At 39.4% G+C, this 26,352-nt stretch overlaps 1 protein-coding gene across 6 annotated transcripts in view; it reads left to right on the top strand.

The window, feature by feature from the left end:
- FRY (FRY microtubule binding protein) overlaps nucleotides 1–26,352 on the top strand; it is a 270,718-nt gene that overhangs the window by 114,377 nt on the left and 129,989 nt on the right. For all 6 annotated transcript variants that reach the window (XR_004443018.1, XR_004443019.1, XR_004443020.1 and 3 more), the window contains exons 12-17: nucleotides 2,044–2,147; nucleotides 2,611–2,719; nucleotides 4,507–4,593; nucleotides 10,237–10,408; nucleotides 12,301–12,433; nucleotides 16,850–16,957. Coding sequence is in view for 3 of the 6 variants with exons in the window: in XM_033235758.1 (XP_033091649.1) it covers nucleotides 2,044–2,147; nucleotides 2,611–2,719; nucleotides 4,507–4,593; nucleotides 10,237–10,408; nucleotides 12,301–12,433; nucleotides 16,850–16,957 (713 nt within the window). In the remaining 3 variants the exon portion in view is untranslated. The remainder of the gene's footprint in view (nucleotides 1–2,043; nucleotides 2,148–2,610; nucleotides 2,720–4,506; nucleotides 4,594–10,236; nucleotides 10,409–12,300; nucleotides 12,434–16,849; nucleotides 16,958–26,352) is intronic.

Raw genomic sequence — 26,352 nt, 5'->3', positions numbered from 1 at the left:
GTATGTATGAGAGTCAGGGACACTCAGGAGGAAATAATTAGTTTTAATGGGCTGGGATTTAAGACATCAGGGAGGAACAGAGAAGGCTTCACAAAGGAGAGGACATCCAAGCCCACTATAAAGAATGAACAGGGTTCACTTGGGAGAAAAGAAAGATTCAGGAATGGGTGTGGAAGGGCATTTCTATCATGGAAATAGAATGAACATGGCCTAGCTAGGGTTTACATAGCTTGCGGGAGAGTAACAGGATGGGAGGCAGAAGAGATAGGTTAGAGCCAGCTATTGACTAGTCTGGTATGCCAGGCCAACAAATGTTAACTTGATCCCACAGGCACCAGGGAAACCACTGATTCTGTGATTTCTGTATAGAAAGGATTATAATTGGTATAAGATAGACAGTGGGGCAGGGATTGACTTAGGGAGACTGTTAGGAGGGTACTGCAGCAGTCCAGGTGACAGTGCTGGGAGCCTGAGCTATAGCAAAGGAAGTGAGAATGGATAAGAGATCCAATTCAAGAGAAATTTGGTGGATAAAATCTATAAAATTGTTTGAAAGAATGGAGTGAGAGTCAGAAGGAAGGAATGGAGGAATGAAGTGTCCACGAGATGATGAAACCCACACTCTCCTCTCTGACCGATTTTTTAATGCCTGGGTGCCCACAACTGGTCTCCCTGCCTCTGCTCCATTCCCCATGCTGCAGACATTGGACTTCCTCTGTGGTCTCTCTGATCTCATTGGCTGCCTGTCACCATCATGAGCTTGTTCTCCTCATGAAAGGTGCCTCATGTGGCCCCTGCTTTCCTCTCAAGCCTCACCAGCTACTGCTCCTTCACCTGGCCTTGCAGGGGCCCTTCACCAGCATACAAAAGATTCCCAGGCTCCAAAACAGGAGCCCGTTGCTCCGCCATTTCTCTCAGGTTCCATGTGGTCTTGCCTCTGCCTATAAACCTCCCCCTCCCAACATTTTTTTTTTTTTTAAACCTTTCACAGTATCTAGGGCCACAAACCATGGCAGGCTCAGCGTAGTAACTCAAATGTGTGTGCATTATGAATGAGTATGACAAAAATGGATTTAAGGTTCATCTGAGTTGTTGTTGTTGTTGTTGTTGTTTTGAGACAGAGTCTCGCTCTGTTGCCCAGGCTGGAGTGCAATGGCGCGATCTCTGCTCACTGCAAACTCTGCTTCCCGGGTTCAAGCAGTTCTGTGCCTCAGCCTCCCAAGTAGCTGGGATTACAGGCACCCGCCACCATGCCCAGCTAATTTTTATATTTTTAATAGAGACCAGGTTTCACCATCTTGGCCAGGCTGGTCTCGAACTCCTGACCTTGTGATCCACCTGCCTCAGCCTCCCAAAGTGCTGGGATTACAGGCATGAGTCATCTGAGTTTTTATATGCTCCTGGAATCCTTTCCTGACCCCATTCCTTGAGTTTGCCATATGTTACCCTTCTTCCTATCCTCTAGCTTCTGTCCCTACCAGTTTTTCAGACTGTTGTAGAGTTGATTCCCATCCCCCAAAGACTGTGAACATCTTAAGGGAAAGGATTATCTTTTGTCTCTACATCTCAGGTTCTAGCACGGTACCTAGTACACATTAGTCTCAAGAAATATTGGAGGGTAATCAGATGGGATGGGGATGGGGCGGAGGCGTTGGAGAATGAAAACAATAAGGGTTTAAATGAACATAATCAACAATACAAAGAACAGACTGATTCTCCTATTGGTGCTAAAGAATTTGGGTTCCCTAGGGCTAGAGGGAGAAGACAATCTCTTGAGTGCTCACCTTGGCAAATGAGAAAGTGACATGGCTTCCCCCAGAATTACTCTGTCCCACTATTTATATGCCTCCTCATGGATGATTTATCCTATGAGCATTGAGAGGCCAATACCCTGTAAGTCCCAGATGATGCAATGTGCCTTGTGAGAGTACCCAGCCATCCACCTGGAGCTTGCCTTTTCCAGGCCTTCAGAGAAGAGCCATCTCTGGAACCTCAGACCTCACTATTTACATCTGCAGTCTTACATCTTGGTTTCTATTATAGAACAAAGACCCCAAGATGGCTCGAGTTGCACTGGAATCTCTCTACCGATTACTTTGGGTTTACATGATTCGAATTAAATGTGAAAGCAACACAGCTACTCAGAGGTAAGGATTTGGCTTGTGTCAATGGTAACCACATCACTCAGCCACTACAGAGGGTGTTTCTTTTATTACTACCTATGCTAACTCAACTAGAAGCTATTCAAAGCTGACAGTTTCTAAAATATTTAAGTCCTAAGGAACATTTTCAGGCTTTCCATAGTCATTGGCTCAACACCCATTACAAAAGCTCCAGCCTCTACCAGGATCAACAGGTTCCACTTCCAGAGTTGCATTTGCCACTTTAACAACAACAACAAAAAAACAGCTATCATTTTCCATCTGCTCTTAGTTTTCCAGAAAAACTTTTCATAGAGTAATTATGCTAATGGAAAGGGGTGAGGTGGTTTGTTTTCTTTTTCTGAATTCTCTCTGATACTTAGATAAGATGAAACATCTGCCATTTTCCCTTACAGAACTGGAGCTCAGCCAATCTTGCTTGTTTTCTCTTTTCCCCCTTATCTTTCAGCCGACTTATAACCATCATCACCACACTTTTCCCCAAAGGGTCCCGTGGTGTGGTGCCAAGGGACATGCCTCTGAACATCTTTGTGAAAATCATCCAGTTCATTGCCCAGGTAATGGAGAAGATTCTGGTGGTGGGAATCTTCTAATGGTTTTTAAGCAGCCAGCCTCCTTCTTATGGAGTACTAAAAGATGGAAAGTCTAAATTAATATCTTACGTGTTTAGACTTCTGAGAAAAGTTTAAAGTGTTTTCACACACAGCCTATTCTTTTGCTTCAAAACAAGTTTTGAGTTGAGTACATCAAGTGTTTTCAGCATCTGATAAATGAAGAAACAGAGACAGAGTTTAAGTGGCTCATCTGAGTCACAAAGTCTATGAATTAGTAAGATTATCTTGACTCTTCACCTCTGTTTTTTTCCTGCTTCTCTGCTCTGGATTCTGCAAGTAAAGAGGAAGCAAAGGATCTGATGTTCAGAGAAAACCAAAAGAGAACAATTTAGCAAAATCTGAGGAATAAATAATGTTCTTTCAACCTATGAAAAAGATTTTAATAGGAATATTAGCATTTATCAAGCACTCTTTTGCCAAGAACTATTCTAAGTGCTTTATGTATATTAATGACTTAAAAACAGGTTCAGTAATATTAAACATAGTTTTTAATATGTAATTTACTATTTGAGCCCAGGAGTTTTACTTTTCAAAACACTTTGTGAGTAAATGGGTTTACCCCAACTTTGACCTCCTTGTGCATAGGAACAGGAAAAGACTATTATTCCAGTCCAGCCTCTGCCATGAGCCAGCTCTATAAGCTTAAACAAGTCAGAGAACATCTTCTTTCTGTTTCTTTATCTGTGAAATGGGAATGAAAATGCTTGCCTCAGAATATCGTGTGCTTAAAAGGAAATAATAGGCATGAAAGTACTGTGAAAGTACAATTGATATTGACATAAAGTGTAAGATTCAATTCCTGCTTCACAGATGATTTGACAGTAATGTCTCTCTTTGTGTTTGGTGCAGTGAGGTAGCTCTGTAATATTTGTACTTAGGGAAAGGACATTACTTGCTCTGCAGGTGAAAGAATTAATGTAATTTTTCTGCATGTGGTTATCATGTGACTGAGAATGTGCTTTGTTTATTCCGGAATATGTTGTATAAAATGAACCTGTTTTATTTATATATATATAAATAAATATGTATATATACACACACACATATATATACACACAGATACCTGATGTATTTTTAAATATATAAATTATATATATATTAATTATATATACCTGATATGTATATTCCTGATATATTTTTGAATATATTAATTATGCATATTAACTATTATATGTATACCTGGTATATTATACCTGTTATACTATATATACACACATACCCCAATATATTAAGTAACCTTAATATATCTTATGTGTTGATTACATGTCTCACATGCAGAATTGTTTGTTATAATATGAGCCAAAGGATTTGTAATGTTGGAGAATAAAAGAAAATGATCATTTTGCAGCGATCTCTTTAAAAATACATTTTCAAAGAGGTACAGTACAAGTAGGAAGAGTTCACACTCTTTATAAGCCCAGATACCCCAAGCGTTTGGTTATTTGATTTGTGGGGGGTCTTTTGTCATTAGTCATAGTGTGGTTTAGGGGCCAATTACATATTTTGTATAATGAAGGCCTCCTTGCACACCACACAAAACAGAAGCAGCCATACCCTCGGCTTAGATGGGCATGGTCTTCCTCCAGGTTCCTTGCAAGCCACAAAACTGAGCAGTGCCTCCCCCACTTTTAACCACCACCTGTTTGCTTGGTGCTTATTGATGAAAATAGCCATTTTATGTTGAGTTTATATTTTAACACTTTCATTTTGTGTTCTTGTTTTTACTATAGGAACGTTTAGATTTTGCAATGAAAGAAATCATTTTTGATTTTCTTTGTGTGGGAAAACCAGCAAAAGCATTCAGTCTCAACCCAGAGGTATGAATGATCCTTTTATGTACTTCTAACAGAGCATATCTTCACGGAGCCATACCTTTGCTTTGTGGCTTTGGAGAATGGGGTGAGGGATGTCTTCTCACAGAGTCTTCTATTTGTTTCTGTCAATGTGCAAATTCAGATGATGGTGGAATTTCAGAAGTAAAATTTTGGATGAATAGATTTAGAATGAAATGGGTAGATGAAAGGTTGATGTACTACCATATTCTGTTCTTGTATAACAGAGTAATTCTTGCCCAAAAAGATTCATCACTAAAAGTCAGGTTGTTTTATTTGAGAAAAGTCAGTGCTTTTACTTATAACTGTTTAACAAATTTAGCATTGGGAAGTGATGAAACAGAGAAGAACAAATATGTGCAATTATAAAAACAGTGAAACAACAAAATTAAATAAATAATGTATGCACATCTGTTTCTGTGACCGCATCCCAACTCCAGGGCAGGCAGATTGTGGAGATGAGTATACAGTGGGTGTCATACACATCGTGGAGCAGTGGAGGCTGTGCACATGAAAAGCACATATAATTTTAAACTTCAAAAACACTGTCAGCCAACAAAAGTAGGCCTGGCAAACTGCCTCTTTTTCTATGAGGTGTAGAAAGAACACTGGACCAGAAGTCAGCAGAGCCAAATTTGCCACTTGCCACTTGTCACAGGCTCTCCTGCTTTTCCTGTGTGACATTTACCTCTATGAACTCCAGCTTTTTCACCGGTAAAAATGACAAAATGCTTTTCTACCTCAACTCGCAGAGGAATTGTGATATTAGGAAGAGTACATTACGAACTCTTAAGGAAAAAAAGGGGAAGGAAGAAAGGGAGAGAGGAGACTGCACACCATAAAAATCAAATACATAGAGAGTTCCTATCATCTCTGTATTATCATCTGGCTCCTTCATTCTGTCAGTGGGGAAGGGGGCCCAGAGGCTGGTGACAGACAGCTTGTTGGTAGCAGAGGGACCCAGGTCCCTGTTAGTCCCATGCTCCCCACCACACCCCATATTCTCTTCTTGATACTCAGGTTGCCACATATCTGGGAATAGCACAAAAGTCCAAAAATGGGAGTTTCTATCTGGTGTCCAGTGACCTCACAGGCTTCTGGAATGACTGCAGCCAGGGTCTCTGGGCCAATGGGAGGGGGTAGGGCCAGTGCCAAACCAGAGCCTTTTGGCTGGAAGGAGGCCCAGAGCTATACAGTGAAGAGCCTTCTCTTGCTGGGAAGGTTGTCAAGACATTCTTCTTTTCTTAGCAGTCATAGCTCTACTGTCTTTAGCAATCAGTTCTCAGAATTACTGGATTACTTGTCTAAAAAGGACATGTTAAAAGCTACTACCATCATTATCACTGTCTATAAAATGTATTCTTGGTTCTTTTCTCAAACTCCTCATTCAGTCAGTGCTTAATTAGTTAACCTCTCTGTGTAGAGCAGTTGGAACCGTGATTTAAGAAAAAATACCAATGGGAGTAAATATTTGGTTATCTTCTTCCATTTCTCATGATCTTGTAGATTTATGGAATAATTCATTTATCAGTAGTTGGTAATTATAAGCCCAAAGGCATACCCATAACCCCACTCAAAAGCAGACAGGAGAACAGCATAGTCTGCAAAGCAGATGTCATACACTCAATGAAACATGCTGTAGGGCATTGGTTCTCAGGAAACCAGTTCAGATTGGGTCTGAAATAATATTTTCGAAGTAGCTTGTGGAACAAGGCCTGGAGATCTAAAGAATTATCTTACTGTAAACTTTATGCTGCGCCACCCCTCAGCTCTTCGGTAATTTCTAGGTAATTGCCTTGTTTTGGTGCACACCTAAATGACCTTCTCTATCCATCCTCATCGTCGTGAAGACTTGCTGGTCTGTGAGAAGAGTTTCTTGGTCATCAATTTCTGTGTTTTTCCTTGACCTACAATAGTGTGAAGCCAGAGGTCTTATGCAACGCTAGTGGCAAGAAGAAATAAAAGCATATAGATTGGAAAGGAAAAAATAAAATTGTCTTTATTCACAGAGAACATGATTATTTATGTACAAAGAACCTAAGGAAAACCAACTAGGACTAATAAAAGATTTTAGGAAGTTTGTAGGATACAAGAGAAATAAAATCAATATATTCTAGTTGTGAAGAATTAGAAATTGAACAATTTACAGTAACAATGAAACACAAAATACTTAGCACTAAAGCTGACAAAATATGTGCGATATTTTAATACTGAAAATTACAAAATACTGAGAGAAATCAAAGAAGACCCAAACAATGAAGAGAAATAACTGTAGATTGAATCACTCAGTGTTAACAATAAGAGGTCAGTTTTCCCCAAATTGATCTATGTAGATTAAACTGAAATCTCGATAATAATAAACCCAGTTAAAATCTCTGTACCTTTTCTGTAGAAATCAATAAGCTGATACTAAAATGTATATGGAAAATCAAAGGAACTAGAATAACCAACATAATTTAGTAAAAGAAGAATAAAATTAGAAGACTAGCGTGGCCTGATTTCAGTACTTACTATAAAGTTGTATAGTGATCAAGGCAGTGTAGTATTGGCAGAAGGATGAATATAAAAACCAGTTGAACAGAATAGAGAATCTAGAAATAGACCAACACATATAGGGTCAATTGATTTTCAACAATGATTCTAAGTTAATTCAGTGGATAGAAGATAATCTTTCCAATAAATGATGGTAAACAATTGGATATCCACCTGCAAAATATTGAACCTCAGCCTATAATATGCACCGTAAACAAAAATTAACTCAAAATGGTTCACAAACCTAAATGTAAAATCTGATACTATACATCTCCCAGAAGAAAATTTTCATGACCTTCAGGTGCGCAAAAATTTCTAGGACATAAAAATCGTAAACTATACAAGAAAAAAGTTGATAAATTGAACATCATCAAAATTAAAAATGTCTGTACTTCAAAAAACAGTTAACAAAGTGGAGAGCCACAGACTGTGGGAAAATATTTACGAAACTCATCTGACAAATGACTTCCATCTGAACATACAGAGAATTCCCACATTTCAATAATAAGAAAATAACTCAGTTTTTAAAATGGGCAAAAGGAACAGCATCTTCACCAAAGAAGAGCTACAAATGGCTAATAATCTCATGAAAAGACATTCAACATCATTAGTCATTAAGGAAATTCAATTTAAAACCAAAACGAGATGTACTGGGGAAGAAAAAGAGCAACTAGAACCTCATACTATTCTAGTGGGATTACAGAAAGGTACAACCACTTTAGAAAAGTATGACAATTTCAAGATTAAACGTATACTTAACCATATGACTCAGCAATTCCATCCCAAGGTATTTTTCCTAGAGAAAACCAAACACATGTTCTCAAAGGTTTGTGCAAATATTTATAGCAGCCTCATTCATCACCACTGAAAATAAAAAAGCGACACATGTCCAAACTCCAGTGAATGGCTGAACAAATTGTGAATCATCAATACAGTGGATACTGTTTAGCAGTAAAAATGAACCAACTGCTGATACTTGCAATAACATCTCAAAAGCACCGTGCTCAGTGACAAAAGCAAGATACAAAGGCTGTGGACTGTTTGACTCTATTTACATCAAAGTAAATGAAAAAGGTAAAACTGTCAGTGGAAATTAGACAAAATTTGTCATGTGCTTGGGTTAGGAGCTAAGACTAACTGCAGAAAGGCACAAGGGACTTTCTGGGCATGGTGGAAATATTTTGGATCTTGATTCTTTTGGTGGTTACCTGACTATGTATGTTTCTCTAAACTCAAGGAACTGTACAACTAAAAGGAGCGACTTTTAGTACATGTAATTTATATCTCAATAAACTTGATTTTTAAAAAAATAGAGTGGGGATTCTGGCTTACAATAGATATTTGCCAGTGGCAGCTTTTCACGCATTTTTTTAAATTCTCATAATGGCCCTATATGATTGATAGGTATTACTATCCTCATTTTACAGAAAGGAAGCTGATACCTGGACTTGGAAAAGTTAAGTAATTTTCCAAGGCCAGACAAATAAAAGGGGGAGGTGTGATGCAGAACTATATGAAATTAAAAAAAAAAAGAAATGATTTTTTGAAGTTAACTTGTGTGTCCCAAACTATCCCGTCTTATTTCTGCCTTTAGTGTTGTCCAGGGAAAAGGAAAACTTAGAGAACTGACAAGGATGATTGCTAAACTGGATAATCCACTGGCAGATAATTGAGGCTTGACAACATGTGTCATCCCACAGTTATTATATTAGTACTGCATCTGCTGAATTGACCGTTTTATTTTCTTATCTACAACATTACTGTGTCTTGAGAGACACACACAAGCCTAGAAACACCTCATAAAAGAACTGTCAAAAGAGGGAACTAATGGGCTTTGATACACAGATTATTTTTTAAAGTAATACTCTTTCATTCTAGAAAATGGAGAAAGCATATCATTTAAGGCCAAAAAATCATAAAGTACACATTGAATTGCTTATAAATGGGCCAGAGAAATGTTTACCAAATCCTGGTTGAATGATGACAGTTCCTTAAAGCTTGAATAAATTATTTTAAAATGAATAGAAGTCTGTGTTATTTTATGTTATAAAATGTAATCGTGTTCTACTAAATAGGTGATTCAGGCAAACCAGATTTAGATGCAAAGCTTCCCACTATACCTTAGTTTCCTCACCTGAAAAAATGAGAATACCTTACCCTGAGAAATAGGAATACCTTCCTTATATGGCTGTGTTAAGGATGAAAGTTAATGAGCAGTTCTGGATATATTTTAGGGACTCAATAAATTGTAAGTAGTTCTTTTCATCAGTCCTAGGAATCGTCATTGTTTTCTTCCGTAGGTAGTAGTATACTTGGGGAACTTACTACTTCATGAGGTTTAAAAATATTGGTGTAAATGTTTCACACATGGCTGTTTAATGGAGTACAGATGTTTAGGTACCTTCTGACCTTTGAAGATGAGCACTAGGGGAGAGCACCTATCTAACTAAGCTATCTTTCAGGTCCAAAGTTGTGCCATACCTGAGCCTAAGGAAGATCAGTCTGGCCCACAATCACATTTCTTCTTACACTCCCATGTGTTTTCATCAGTAACAGGTTCTGTGACATTGAAGTTTTAAAATTTATTCTCAAACTTGCTGGCTTTTGTAAATCAGAAGTCAGGACCTGCAGTTGAGAGCAGGCAATGTTCATTTTATGGTTCCCATTTGGAACTTTGGGTGTTTCCGTTCCGTCTTTGTGGGCTAACACAAGTGGTGCCTCCCTTCTTCCAGGAGACATATAAGCCCTTATTTACCTCAGTTTTCCTTAGTTACACCTGCTCCGGAGGATGAGGCATATCTTTTAGAGATACACCCAGCATTCCCCTCAACAGAATATAGTACATGACCATCTCAAACATGCCCTCCACATTTGGTGAAATCCCCCCTGTTGTTTTCTTATGATGCAGCAACAAAAAACAGTGACAGAAACTTAATTTTATTTTCATAAGATTGCCCTACACTCTTGTGCCTTTTAAATTATTTTCTTATAGTAATCTACATGCAATTCAATCTTAACTCTCTGAAAGACTTATGGATGTATTCCACTACAATAATTGGGCCTTTCCTTTTGTCATGAAATTATTGTCTCTTACAGAGAATGAACATTGGTTTACGGGCATTCTTGGTCATAGCTGATAGCTTGCAGCAGAAAGACGGGGAACCTCCCATGCCAGTTACAGGAGCCGTTCTTCCTTCAGGAAACACATTGAGAGTAAAGAAAACATATTTGAGTAAAACGCTAACTGAAGAGGAAGCCAAAATGATAGGTGAGTTTCAGAGTGCATTAGAACTAAGCCTTATTAAGCCCTTAAAATGACCAGTAGATATTTAACTTTAGTGAGATGCACTTTTTAAAAATCTTTATAGAAGTAGGTGATAAGACATTCCAACATTAATTGTTTTGATTGATTCATGCTGTGTTTTGTTTTACTGCTCTTTTTTTTTTTTTTTTTTTTTTTTGAGGCGGAGTCTCGCTCTGTCGCCCAGACTGGAGTGCAGTGGCCAGATCTCAGCTGACTGCAAGCTCCGCCTCCCGGGTTTCCGCCATTCTCCTGCCTCAGCCTCCCGAGTAGCTGGGACTACAGGCGCCCGCCACCTCGCCTGGCTAGTTTTTGTATTTTTAGTAGAGACGGGGTTTCACCGTATTAGCCAGGATGGTCTCGATCTCCTGACCTCGTGATCCGCCCGTCTCGGCCTCCCAAAGTGCTGGGATTACAGGCTTGAGCCACCACGCCCGGCCTACTGCTCTTTAAACTTTTCAGAACTTCCTGGTAAATACTTTGCCATTTAAATGTTAGACTTTTATCTATGGTCTTTTTAAGCCTCTAATATTCATTACTACATTTTTCAGTAAGCTTCCAAGACATCTGTGTGTTTTACTAGATAATCCTGTTATCAATTCATTCATTCATCTCCTTCTTTTTTTCTTTAGTTAAATTAGTTTAACATGTGTTTTAAACATGCCAAATCTCACAACACACATCAGGTTATATTGTGGATTTAGACTACATGAGATGATTTTCTGATTTAACTATCTTATCTAAAGAGGTGATTTTTTTGCATTTGTTCATTTGTTACCAAGTACCTAAATGTAGACACCTACTACAAACTTTATTAAGATAGTTACTGGATTCTACAGACCTGAGGGAAACACAAGGAAACTTTTTGCTTTGAAATATTTCTCTTTAGTTATGCAATGTTTAAATGACTTTTAAAAGGTGTAATAGGCTGGGCACGGTGGCTCAAGCCTGTAATCCCAGCACTTTGGGAGGCTGAAACTCCACCTGAGGTTGGGAGTTCGAGACCAACCTGACCAACATGGAGAAACCCTGTCTCTACTAAAAATACAAAATTAGTGGGGCGTGGTGGTGCATGCCTGTAATCCCAGCAACTTGGGAGGCTGAGGCAGGAGAATTGCTTGAACCTGAGAGGCAGAGGTTGCGATGAGCCAAGATCGCACCATTCCACTCCAGCCTGGACAACAAGAGTGAAACTCCATCTCAAAAAAAAAGATGTAATGCATGAGAAATAATCATGAATAATTATTTCACTAAGGTACAAATTTCAAATACAAAGGTATTTACTTTTCATTTGTATAATTCGTATACACATTCATCTTCCAGTGTGGGACATCGACAGTGTAGTTAATGAGAACAATAAAAATAATATAGCTAAAATATGTTTTTCTTCATTTTTGAATTTATAATGTGAAGTTATTTTATTTTACTAAAAAATTAACATATATATTTCAGAGGGTCATATGGAGTTATTAAAGTCCTAACCCCAAATGAGAATTATTCTTTATTCACATAATCACTAATGATGGTGAATTTTCTTATGCTAACTAGAAACTTTAAAATTCAAATTGCTTTAATTTGAATTTTGTATTTTCTTATTATTTTAACTCTTCTGGAAAATATTTCCAATTGAGTATTAGAATTCCTATAAATTGAATTTACATGATTATCTGGTGAACACCTACTAAGTGCAAGGCACTATGCTAAAAGCTCTGCAGATGAGGTTGAATCAGACAGCCCTTTTGCTCAAGGAAGTCACTGACTCCTAAGGTCTTCAGTAAAAAATGTTATAGAGGATGAATAAATCAGGATATCCTTTGACAGATTCAGTTGAAGGTATAATTATAATGCATATTTTTCAGGCATGTCCTTATATTACTCTCAAGTACGAAAAGCTGTAGACAACATTTTAAGGCACCTTGATAAAGAAGTAGGAAGGTGTATGATGCTGACTAACGTACAGATGTTAAACAAAGAACCAGAAGACATGATCACGTGAGTACAGTAAAGACTAAGTTATCATTGAAAGATTAACCAGAAGACACAAGTCGAGAGCATTCTCATTTATTCTGTATTTTGTTTTCATCTTCTTAGAGTTCTAAAAAGTAAACTAAAAGCAGTAAAGTTCTAAAAAAACTTTCACAGTATCTGATTAACTATAAAAATAAGGTCATATCTGTGATTAATCTATTTTATTTATATCTCAAACATCGCTGGGTCAGTAAGTTAGAAACTGAGGCCCATGACTCACTGGTCCATGTTTTTCAGAAATGGCATTTTGTTCCCAGGCACCATCACAACGCATGTGACATAGTGACATCCCAAATTTACAGACATTCCATCTATATACATCTCATGATGGTTCCTACTTCATAGTTTCTGTGCGACTGATCACAGACTGCATCACAGAAAGCATTTTAAGAAAGCATTCGTAGCTTCGAATGTATTCAAATCAAGTATTCTTATCCAAAATCTGAAGATCTAGATTTACAATTAGAACTTGCATTTGCTGTTTTTGTTTAACTATGGCAGAACCTAGGATTAGGTTATAATTCTATATTAAAGTTTGGACTTTGTTGTTGGTCTATGAATTAAATTACATTTGATAGCGGTGGCATCATTTCCAAAAATATAATTAGGTAAATTTATTCCATCATCCATCATATTCAACTGCAAATATAAGAACTAATCTGAAGATTGTTACCTATATAGAGAGGTTCACATTGTGGTGTGCATTTTTATTGTGATACTAACATGTACTCATGATTAAAGCAAAGGCAAAAATGCAGAATTATTTTAAATATGTATTTAGTAGAATCTAAAGTTAAAATAAAAGCCTCCTTAGAGCCCCACGTGAAATCTGCAGCCATTTCTTGGCTCAGTGTGATTCCTCCATTCCTTTCCTTGTGTCAATATAAATGTATGTGTATACATACCTCTTTTTTTCCCATAAAAGTGGGATTATACAGTGCATATTATCCTGCAGCTCGCCAATTACTCAATTTAAATAGCATGAGATGATGTTGCTTTAGACTTTTCAACCAAAATAATAGCGGAATTTATATTGACCAAGATTGGTAACATTAAAAATATTATCCACAGTTCTAGTTCTTACCTCACAAATTGCCAGATTATCAATAAACTTTCAACCTCATTTTTCCATACTCCTTACATATATTATAGCCATTTTCAATTAATAACGTAGAAGATATAAGAAATGCATTAGGCCAGGCACGGTGGCTCAGCACTTTGGGAGGCCAAGACAGGCAGACCGCTTGAGGTCAAGAGTTCAAGACCAGCCTGGCCAACATGGTGAAACCCCATCTTTACTAATAATACAAAACTTAGCCGGGCATAGTGGTGCACACCTGTAATCCCAGCTACTCAGGAGGCTGAGGCAGGAGAATTGCTTGAACCCGGGAGGCGGAGATTGCAGTGAGCCAGGATTGGGACACTGCATTCCAGCCTGGGTGACAGTGAAACTCTTTCAAAAACAAACAAAAAGAAATGCATATAGTTGTTTCCTCACAAAAGAAAAAAGAGCTTTAAAGGAAAATCATATTTGTACTCAATAGGCATCATGAGATAGGTTCAGGACAAAAACAATATATTCAAAATCATAAAAAGGTACATGTTTAAATGTAAACATTTTATTTATGTTTTAATCAATATTTCAAACTTTTTCTAAGATTTTTCTTTACTTTTTCCTATTCAAACATCTTAAGACCCCCAGATAGGGCTAGAAATATTTTTCGTGCTAGAATTCAAGGCACATTCCTTAGTGGAAAATAATTCATTGCTTCATTTCCAAACAAAAAAGGGAAGAAGAGAAGAGAAATGTTAGGGAATCACATAAGCATTTAGGAGAAGAGGGTGGAGGCCCACACAACACTAATGGAACAGTCACTGGAGTTGATATTTGAAGCTGGTCCACCACTTTCCCAGGCCCTACATAGGGTAAGAACTTGAACATTGAACATTCTGTGTTGCTCAGTCTTTATTTCTTATCCCTTTTGTGGTTCATGCTAGTATGAAAAAAAGAAAGAAAGAAAATAACAAGTAAAGAAATAATAATTTTAATATCTGTTAATAAATTTTCTTAATTATGTTATTTTGGGGATTTATATGCTTCCCATAAAAGGCCAGACAGCAAAGACTGCAGTAGTAAGAGGAGATCCTGCAGCATTGAGTTTCTAATCTAGGCTTGTTTTATCATCTTGAAAGTCTGGCAGAGTTCGCCCTTACACTTCAGGCCAGGCAAGGTCATCCATTTTCCGACAGATATAAAAATAATCCCAGCTGTTAAAGACATCTGGTGAGCAAACTAGTAGAACTGTTTAAACTACTCACTGTGTTATTACAACTGAACAATTAGAAGAGATCTCTAGGCTCTAACACTGTACAGCTATTGAGGATATCATCTGAAAACATTTCTTTCCTTGGCTGATAGGAAAGCCCTGTGCAACTGCTTCCTCTTCTCCAGGGTCCTCAACAGCTCATGCAAAAGCTCTATGGATGACAAAAGTCATAAGGTTATTAAGAAAAAAATATTTTCTTAATAACCTTATGACTGCCCACAAAAGCAGGTTATTTTGGAAGACAACATATTATGCGTTTTATTTTTCATATAAACAATTTTGTATTCATTCTTAACAAACTTGTAAAAGCACATTAAAAGGTAGTGTTACAGAGCAAAATTGCTGTTTGATTATGATCTTTAGATTACAGAGGATTGATTCTGCTAGTTGCATTTCTATTCTGACTACAGTTACTGTTCCAAAAAGGAATTACTTTTATGCTACTTTGCATTTTCATTATTGTGCTTGTGTCCTAGGATCACATTAATTTGGTACTGATTCTATATTTATGCTCAGAAGACTAAGTCATCAGGCTTTAGATATGCTGTTACATATTGTCACTTGGGTCATTTGAAAGATTTTGGTGGGTAGTTGAATTATTCCGTAAAGGTTATTGATAAAATAAGTGGTTAAAAATCAAACAGTTAGCCAGGCGCAGTGGCTCACGCCTGTAATCCCAGTACTTTGGGAGGCTGAGACGGGCGGATCACGAGGTCAGGAGATCGAGACCATCCTGGCTAACACGGTGAAACCCCATCTCTACTAAAAATACAAAAAAAAAAATTAGCCGGGCGTAGTGGCGGGTGCCTGTAGTCCCAGCTACTCAGGAGGCTGAGGCAGGAGAATGGCGTGAACCCAGGAGGCGGAGGTTGCAGTGAGCTAAGATTGTGCCACTGCACTCCAGTCAGGGAGACAGAGCGAGACTCCGTCTCAAAAAAAAAAAAAAAAAAAATCAAGCAGTTACCTATTAAAACAACTAAAAATTGAAATAACACAAAATATATATTTCTCCTTCACATTTTCCAACAGAATGCAGAAGGCATTAATTATCATTAAACATTTATATTCTCTTGGCCGGGCGTGGTGGCTCAAGCCTGTAATCCCAGCACTTTGGGAGGCCGAGACGGGCGGATCACGAGGTCAGGAGATCGAGACCATCCTGGCTAACATGGTGAAACCCCGTCTCTACTAAAAAAATACAAAGAAAAAAACTAGCCAGGCGCAGTGGCGGGCCCCTGTAGTCCCAGCTACTTGGGAGGCTGAGGCAGGAGAATGGCATGAACCCGGGAGGCGGAGCTTGCAGTGAGCTGAGATCCGGCCACTGCACTCCAGCCTGGGTGACAGAGCGAGACTCCGTCTCAAAAAAAAAACAAACAAACCTTCATATTCTCAAGAAATTAATTAAAAATAGAGAAGGAAATCTCCATAGAGGTCAGGCCCATCAGTATCACTTTAAAAGTCAGAAATGGGTGCACAACTATATACATTTCAGAATTTTACTTATTTTGAAAGATTTATTTTGGAAGCACTTAATTTTTTAAAAACAGGACAAAGGGCTCTAGGGGAGAAGCATAACTCATCAGGGAGAGAAGATGCTAGATATCACAGTTACAAAAGGCACCATTCCATATATATATATACACACATACACACACACACATATATATGTATGTATATTCCATTTTTAAATGCTGAATGTAGGAATGAATGAAATACATTTCTTTATGTGGATGTACTTAGCCATTTCTGTGATTCTGGTGTTTTAAATGCAACTTGACTAGACCCAACTAAAGGGTAAACTCAAGGTAAAATACTATTGATATCAGCATTTTTCTTTTCAGATGTATACTTCTGTCTTACATTTAAATTACTTCAAGTTTTATTAGAACTGGTCAGGCTACAAAGGGCATAAACATTTGAGAATAACATGGAGCTAACACCAGGCTATGACTCAGAAGGCATGGATTCTAGTCTTCGTTCACGTACTTAATTCATTTTGTTTTTATTTTCACAGCTTTTTGACCTATTTTAAAATTTTGTCTTCTAATTCTAGGGGTGAGAGAAAGCCAAAAATAGATCTTTTCAGGACCTGTGTTGCTGCTATTCCTCGACTGCTTCCTGATGGGATGTCAAAACTTGAACTTATTGACTTGCTGGCTAGGTAGGTGAGAACATTGTTTGACCAAAATTAATTTCAATCCTTTGTCATGACTCCTGAAAAAAAAAATAGAATGGTAGTTTACAATGGACAAATATTTACCAAATGAGGTACTGTGTATGGGCACGAGAAAACACATTTTTAAAAATTATTTTTCCCATGTTCAAGGGGTTTAAAATCCAACTTAGAAGCAAATACATAAGCACGTAAAGTCGTTAACAACCCAAACCTGTGTTGTGCAAACTAATGGCACAAAAAATATATGATATATGATTCATGGGTAAGAGATTACTGTGGACTGGGGAAGGCAACAAATAACTCTTGAGAGAAGGTGGAACTTGAACTTCCCTTGAAGGGAAGGTAGAGTTCAAAAAGGTAAAGGCAGAGACATGAGCAAAGGCACAGAGGTAGAACCAGGAAATGAAATGGGTATGGCCAAAAAAGAGTTCATTCGGAGTCTGATACCCAATCTGAGGCCCACAGCCCCCCAGGGGGACAAGAATGCAAGTGGTCGATATCCTAAACTAGTTTTAGTATAGTGCTTCAAAAAACTGCCCAAAATCATATTTATCACCCTCCCAATGCACAATCCAATGAGAACCTAAAATTTATTTTCTTTGAGTGAAATTATATTATTATAGTTTAGTAAGCTTAGTTATCTCACATTGATCTGGAGCTCCAGTTGACAGTTATGCATGTCTTTAATTTAAAAATCAAAAGTGACATAACCTAAGTGCAATTTGGAAAGCAAAATTATTAGACATATGGGATGCATGGAATGAGGAAGAACAAAAGTCATTGGTTTGGGGGGAAAAAAGAGAAAATAGTTTACAAACCCATTGATGAAAGGAAATGGAAATAAGACTGAAGAGGTAGATTTTCAGCTAATCTTAAGTACTTGTTGAGGCATTTGGACTGATGAAGTTTTAAGCTGGGGAACAAGATGACAAAAAATGTCAATTTAGGCTCTATAATCTGATTATGGTAGAATAAAAGAAAAGCCTGGAGAAGGATAACAAATAGTCATGCTGACTGAATGAATGATGCATTACGCATAGCCTAGTTTACTCACTTTCTCTGACCTTCTGAGAGCACCTTTCCCATCAATATTCAAATAAATAACCCAAGCTCCCACCCTACCTGGCTGCACATAATCTGGTGGCCTCCTGAGGCTCTGAGTGTCCCTATGGAGCCCCACGTCTCCTGGTTATTGTGGTCATGGTCCTCTCTTACGTGAGCAGCCAGCTTGGCCCCTCTGTTGATTACCTCTTGCTATCTAGTACTAACTTTTAGAACCTACTGCCCTTTCCCATTCTTTAATTTGCATTTGGACACAGCCACTCCCTTCCTCCTTCCTGACACCACTAGCACAAGAACAGTGCTGGATGTGAAGGCTTCCTGAAGGTCTGTTACCTTCAAAACCATGATTTCAAGCCGTTGTGCTCTCTGACCACAGCCTTCCACCTTCTGGCTGCCAATGTCACCCACGACTGTAAGCCTCTTTCTGCTGTCATCAGCAGCCTTCCAGCCGTGGATCCTTCTTCTTTCCAGTCCACGCTTAGGGTGTACCTTTTGAGACCTAGCAACCAGAATATGAGCGAAGAGCACATTCCCTGGAAGCAGGAAAGCAGAGGGAAACAGGAAAAAATAAGCCTGGATCAAAAAGGGCTTTCCAGTTCAGGGCAAGGGGAAGACCTGTGGAGGAACAAAGAGTGGGTTTCCAAAGAATAATGAACATGATGATTTAGGGGCTGGGGGAAGTTGAGGGAAAGAGAGACAAAGACCGGAAGGATCATCCATGCTAATATTGAGTCACCCGGGATGAGGGCAGAGACTGAGAATAGACAAAAGCTGTGAGACAAGGGCTAGAGCTACCGAAAACATAAAGGAGAGCCTGTCCGTTTGCTGTGGACAGCATTGGAGAGGGTGGCATGACCAGGAGACGTGTATTTCCCCAGAGCATAGGTGGCTGAGCGAAAAGCCCCTGTCCATGGCCTCATGACCATCTGGAGAAAGAGGGCCACCATCAACAGACATGGAGGAAGCAGGACAAGAGAATCGGAAGAAAACAATCCTCTAAAAGCCTGAACTTCATTTCTCTACATTCCTTTGCCATTTTACTACCTGCATGATCCGGGCAAATTATTTAACGCTCAAGCCTATCCTTTTCCCTTGGTAAAATTTTGGTGAAATTGGAATGAGACTGCCTACCTCTTAGGACTGTTGAGAGGGCTAGATGACAAGACGTGTGGTTAGAGAGAGCAGGCGTCTGCAGGGAAAAAGTTTTCAGTTAAATTGAAGTAGAAGGAAAGTTCACTTTATTCAATAGAAGTCTAATTGGTGATTTTATACACCAAGGCCTTTGAAGTACCACGTGTTTTGAACAGCATGAAGTGTTCTCTTTCTGGTAAAGTCTCTAATGCTATTTTGCCATAAGTCTGAGTGGGAGGCTCCTGCCTCTGGAATCACCTTGACAACCCAATCCAGTGAAGCCCAAACCCCCAGACCCTGGTGCCAGGCGTGTTAGGAGGGAATTCTGTCAGATGTGGTTGGAATGCTAGTGCTATTTATAGTGCATCCTGTTTATTATTAGTTACATTCTTACCAAGCCTAAAGCAATGGGTGCTGTTTTTTGTTTTGTTTTGTTTTGTTTTTCTTTCTTTTTTTTTTTTTTTTTTTCTCTGAGGGAACAGAACAAATAAATATTCCTGAGAGTTTAAGTCTTAGGGAGAAATCAAGAAAATGACTGGCTTATATGGGAAATCTATGAAGGGACCTTTTTAATAAGCTTCAAAAGAAGCCAGAGGCTGTTCTCCTCGGGGGGAAGGATAACTAGAGTAAGCGACCTGCACATAGAGTCCTATAACCTGTGAGAAAATGAGCCTCTTCAGATCTCCTCCAGAGGGTCAGAGGACAAAAGTGAAGTAATTCAATAGCAATAAATGTGGGTTTCGAGTGCCACACAAGAAGTCTTCAGTCACTTTATACCCTCACAGTCCAGTTGCCTTCAGTTCAATTGACCTGAGATAATATACAGTCTAGTCAGACAGGGGTAAGACCTGTTATTTCTGACACTTCACAGTCACATCCGTGGTACTTTTTTTTACTTAAAAACTTGTTTTATTTTTTTCATAATTAGTAAAATAAGGGCAGTGTTCATGCAGGTTGTCCGTCCCTCCCAGCTCAGTTCCCTGTAAGGAGTTTCAACTGTATGTCCCACACAACTGCCCTCAGGCCCTTGCTGCCCTTTGAGTAATGGCTGAATATCACAGACACTCACACCTCAGACATGCATTAGTATGTTGCACATGACAACAGTGTATACAACGAAGCTGGAAAACTGCCTTCTTCAAGCTACTAGATTTCTTACTTTACATGTATTGCTCAGCCAGCTCATAATAGCCAAGTGTGAGAACCTTTCCATGTGGCTCCATGGAAGCTTCACAGCCCCTCCTGACATCGTGGTAAGACCCATGGGGGTGCTTCCTTCCCATCCTCTGCAGAGCCTGACCTGCGCAGCTGTCGTGATCCCTGAAGATTCGCCAGACAGAGAGGGAGCTGTCTCCCCTTGGCAGCCGCCATCTTTTTCTCTCGCTCTCCTCTCCTAGATGTTTCCTGCTCTGTCATTTGACCACAAGAGGGAGCTTTCACTAGCAGTCCACAGGCTCCTGTCCTTGTCACTTCCTGCAGTACCTTGCATGCACCAAGGACTTGCTGTTCAGTATTCACCCTCCTCTTTAAAAGCTCTCAGCAAATGTTAGTTTATCATTTTCAGATATCTTCACATTCAAAGAACATACACCGTGCTATACAATGCCTTTCATATACATTATGTTAGATAAGCTGGGCACATGTTCATTCTTATTTTTAGATAAGGACATTGAATTTCAGAAGGGTAAATCTGATTTCCCAAATTTATAGAATTTTCCAAATGTCATTGGTTTTATGCAAAATCATAAACACGTTTTATGTGGTGTTTCCTTATTATTTGTAGAAACTTCTGAGATAATGCATACACAGATTCCACAGTCTTCTGGGGTATCTAAAAATTATTAAACATTTATTCTGCTTTCCCTTTTCCACATATGCCTGTGTTGTGGAAAGTGGTTAGTTGTTTGGAGTAGCTGAAAGAGAACTCGTCTCAATTGTATGTATTGCCTCAATAATTCCCTTAGTCATATTTCTGTATTTTAGTTGAGATGTAGTTCGAACCACTGTAAATATATGGGGGTTCATTCTTTAATAGCCTCCAAGAAGAAATTTCCACCCCTTCTGGTGAACTACCCTGATGGTGAATAGTCCACCTCTCTCAAGCTCCTTCTTTTGGAAATCCTTGTCTGCTGGGCTTCACTTTCAGTGTTTCTTCCTCCACTGCCCTTGGTGACATTGTGGGGCACTTCTTCCTAATAAGCTTTTGCTTATCTTGCCTAGTTCAAAGGAAGGTGTTTCTCCTAATTTGTCTTTTCTTCTGGATATGGTTTGTGAATTTGAAATCACCCCTTTTCTTTCTTGCATCTCTGTAAAAAACATTACAAGCTACTGAGGTGATTCCATCAGAACCCGAAGCTCACCTTATGCAAGTGTTTTCTGTTAAAAGTCATATTTCTGAGGTGACCAACCAAGAAGGCAGCTTTGTTCTATTTTTTCCCCTTTTTATGACATGTCCTGACTTATTCAGTAGCACCCTTGTCTGAGCAGCACGTGCCCTTGTGATCACACCACTCACTTGTTCTCCATCACCGCAGACAGGGCCCAGGCCTGTGCAGAATACAGCTGTGCATTCGCTTTCTGACATGAGCAGTGAGAATCACACCAGGCCTGCTTGGTGCTCCTGATCCCAGCTGCCTGGGAGGGGCAGCTGCAATTGGTATTGGCAACACTGGTTTCTTTTATTGTAGGCTTCTGAGAACCAAATCAGCTTATCAGAAATTTAGCCTGAGTTCCCCAAGCTAGCCAGATATCTTCACAAGTTGCTTTCTCTTAAAGTTTCTCTGTTCTCTCTTAATTGCTGCCACCAAACTCTCTCAAAGGACAGTTTTTAAAATTATAACTGTACCTGTTTAGTTTGCAGTTGAGACCTGTTCTTTCTTTCCTGGTCTAGTTTCTCTATCAAGATGGCCCAGTTGGGGGAACCGCTGTCTCTCACCCTCATCCTTGCTAGAGAAGGAGATCTAATGGGATTTGTAAATCCGCAGGCCAGCTCCACGCTGCTTTCCTGGGTAGTCAGAATGTCTGGACATCTTTCTCATTTAACTCCAAGCCTTCTTTTGCCTTTTAGATAGCTGTTGTTGTTTTTGTTTTTTGGGGTTTTTTTCCTGCTTTATAATGTAAAATCCCATGTGTTTCACAAGATCTTGATTATCTGGTCAAAATCTAATAAAAGTAAAAATGAGGAAGAACTGAGTGGAAGAGATGGCAACTGTATCTCACAGGCAGCTCTCTGCTTATACGCTTCAAGGGACAGACACAGGGAGGGAGCCTTGTCCTTTTCACAGCTTCTTCCCCTTACCCCTCACCTGCTACCCACAGACTCGTCTTGATAGGTGATTTCCTCTCAGTCTCAGTTCTGTGGCAGTCTGGGCCTTTTTCTTCTACAAACATTCCACTTTTATAACCAGCTGAGCCTTCTATCCCAGAAGCCCTTTCCCCTCCCTGGTGTTCATCCTCCAGGAATATTTTTGAGCCTTTCACTGGTAGAGTAGGTAAATACTGTCATTTTAAGAGACATGACCACCAGGAATAGCAAGGACTACACTGCCTTGGGGCTCCAAGAGTCCTGAAAATGATCCTGCATTGTGCGTTTGAAGTTAAAACAGATTCTAGATTGCAGATTGTGCGTGAGAGCAAAGTTAGATGAAGAGTAGAATCAATCTCATTTGGAAAGCTGAAAGTGTTGGCCCTTACTTAAAGGCTTCATGAAAATAGACCATGACATGGCTTTCGTCCTTGGTTCTTGCCTGGTTTCATGATTATATTGGTTTGCTAGGGCTGCCATAACAAAGTGTCAAAAAATGAGTGGCCTAAACACCACAAATTTATTCTCTCACAGTTCTGGAGGCCAGAGGTCCAAGATCAAGGTGTCAACAGGGTTGTGTCCTGCTCAAGACTATGAGAGGGAATCTGCTCCAAGCCTCTCACCTGGATTCTGGTAGTTTGCTGGCACTCTTTGGCATCCCTTGCTTGTAGAAGCATCACCCTGATGTCTGCCTTTATCTTCATATGGCATTATCCACTTGTGTTTGTCTGTCTATAAAAGTGCGCTTCTTATAAGGACACCAGTCGTATTGGATTAGGGGCCCACAACCTCTTCTTCACTTAGCTAATTATGTCTGCAATGACCTCATTTCCAAATAAGGTCACATTCTAAGGTACTAGGAGTTAGGACTTCAACATATGAATTTTGCGGGAGACACAAAATTGTGACCACTGTCATTACTATCAGTTAACATTTATGTAGTGTCTGCAATTCCTGGTTACTAAACTATTACCTGTCCTAAAAATGGTGGCTTGTTATCTATGGAAGCTTATTTTCTAAGACCTTCAGGACCATAGACAGGTCTAAATATAGTAAATTAGAATAATAAACATAAGATGGGGAAATGACTTCAAGTGCTTTTCATAAACTAGTGTTTTCAAACTATGGACTGCCGAGATGACTCAGCTGCTTGGCCAGTGAAGGAGTGTATTCTCCCCAAATGGGTGGGCTTCCAGCCGTTTACCCCCAGCTTTAACCAGAGTGACTCAGGTTTTATGTATCTATATATTGAAGTTTGTATTAGAATTCTCCAGAAAGAAACAGAAACAATAAGATGTATATAGAGAGAAAGAGATTTATTGTAAGGAATTGGCTCATGTAGTTATGGAGACTGGCAGGTCCAAAATCTTCGTGGGGGGCCAGCAAGCTGGAGATGCAGGAGGGCCAGGTGCTGCCATTCTCGTCTGAAGGCCGGCAGGCTGGAGATTCAGAAGAGCCAAGTGTCCAGTTTGAATCCAAACGCAGTCTGCTGTAGAACCAGGAAGAACCAATGTTGCAGATGAAGTCTAAAGGCGGCAGAATTCTCTTGTGCTCAGGGGAGTCCAATCTTTTGTTCTAGTCAGGCCTGCAGCTGGTCAAATGAGGCCCAGCCACATGAGGTGGGGAAACTGCTTTCCTCAGAGTCCACTGATTCAAATGTTAATCTCATCCAAAAACATACAGAATAATGTCAGCCAAATATCTGGGCACCGAGGTCCAGCCAAGCTGACACATAAAATTCACCACCACAGAGCTCTACGTAAACTTCTGTTGGAAAAAAAGATAGATCTGCTGCTGAATGAAATATAAAGAAAGTTTGAAAACTCCTGTTTCAGACAATTCTAGATTGGAAGCCCAGGTTAAAGGCTTCTCATTCTTTTTTCAGCAACTACTTAAGAACTGTAGATTTAATTGTATGAGACGTCCCTGAAAAATTAGCTTAGCTCTTCCTTCTCAGGGTCTGTTTAGAACTTTGGATGCTTTTGAGACAGAAAATATATTCCCTGACTTAGTGTAAATCTGTGAACTAAAGAACTCTTTACCTAGTTTATATTGTCAGACTGGACCAACTGGTGTACTTTAAGTTTTAGAAAATAAGACAAGAGTTTGCTTATCTTATCAAGCTTTTGAAATACTATCTATTTGAGAGTGATAACTGGGGTGACTTGTGCCAGGCTTGTTTTGTGGGAAGTATTTTGGATTAAAGATTAGAAGTCCTAGATTGAATTCCTAGCTCTTCCCTTTGTTAATTTTGAGCAAATTCATTAACCACTCTGGGCCACAACGTTGTCTTCTATTTGTTGGGGATAATATCTGCCCTGGGTATGGAGCCTCCATCGACTCAGCCACGTACTTGTCTGACACTGAGCACCTGCAGGCTACTGAGTCCTGGAAACTCTATCTTTTAAATGTCTTTGACCTCCATCTGCCCGTGCCCTACCACACTTCTCTGCTTTTGTCAGGCTGTCACCACTTGTTGCTTAAGTCACTGCAGTGACCTCTTAGGTGGCCTGTGCCTTGTTTCTTCTTCAAGGCATTCTCCCTTTCCTGCGTGACTCTCTTTTCTCAAGAGTGAATCTAATCATGTTTATTTCCCTATAACTTTCAGGATACAATTCATTTTCTTCTAATAATAGCTAACATTACTGAGTGCCTACTCTGTGATCTGTGTGGTGCTAAACATTGCACATGGATAATTCAGTGACCCTCACAACAGGTTTATGGAATGCAGTTACAGTTAGTATCCCCATTTCACCAATCTGAGGCTTAGAGATTAAGTGACTAGCCTGAAGTCACGTAGCTAATAAGCGACAGAGGCAAGACACTGATCCAGGCATTCTGATTCCAGAGCCCACACTCTGAACCCCTTCCCTGCTGTGTTGTCTCCCTAGGTGGCCCGAAGACCCTTCAGTGAGCTGCATCTGCTTCCTCTCCAGCATTCTCTCACACCTCGCTCTTGCAGGCACCTCACCCAATAGACACAGCCACACCAAACTCAATATCCTAAGTGCTGTACACAGGGCATATAATGACTGAATCTTACGAAGGTGTCTCTTAAAAGCCTTTGCTTATTAAATAAATGAAAGAATATGTAAAGCAATAGATAAGCAATAATCCATCCTACCAATGTCAAGATTTAATATTATTGTGTTGTTCTAGATTAAACCACGGATACACTAGAATTCTGTTAACTCACTCAAAATTTCTCAACCTTGGCACTATCGACATTTTGGGCCAGAAAATTGTTTGTCACAGGGAACTGTCCTGTGCATTATAGGGTGTTTAGCAACATCCCTAGCTTCTACCCACTGGAGAGATGCCTGTACCACATCCCAAGGTGTGCAGCCAGAAATGTCTCCAGACATTGCCAAATATCCCAAGGAGCAAAACCGATTTAGGACCACTGGCCTTACGCCGATTGCTCATTTATACTGAGCTTCTGGATGAGTCCTTTAGCTTCTCCAGTACTCAGGTTCCTCATCCTTAAAAATAGGATTCGATACTAATTTATTCTGTAGCCAGTGATGTATTAAAAAGTGTTCATATACAGTACAGCTAAATGCAGTGTGATGTCTTGATTGCATTCTGAAACAGAAAAAGGACATCATTGGAAAACTGGTGAAATCTGAGTAAAGTTAATAGCTTCTTCCCAATATTAAGTTCTTCATTTTGCTAAATGTACCATGGTTATATAAGATGTTAACATTACGGGAGGCCAGAAGAACACTATATCAGAAAACCCTGTATTATCTTTGCAGTGCTTCAGTAATTCTAAAATTAGAAGTTTGTTTTGTTTTGTTTTGTTTTTTTGAGATGGAGTTTCACTCTGTTGCCCAGGCTGGAGTGCAGTGGCACGATCTTGGCTCACCACAGACTCTGCCTC

The sequence above is a fragment of the Trachypithecus francoisi genome, unplaced genomic scaffold (assembly GCF_009764315.1).
Source record: "Trachypithecus francoisi isolate TF-2019V2 unplaced genomic scaffold, Tfra_2.0 Contig01461, whole genome shotgun sequence".
NCBI lineage: Eukaryota > Metazoa > Chordata > Mammalia > Primates > Cercopithecidae > Trachypithecus > Trachypithecus francoisi.
Note: the sequence above shows the minus strand (reverse complement) of the source record. Positions and strands in the feature narration are given on the sequence as shown.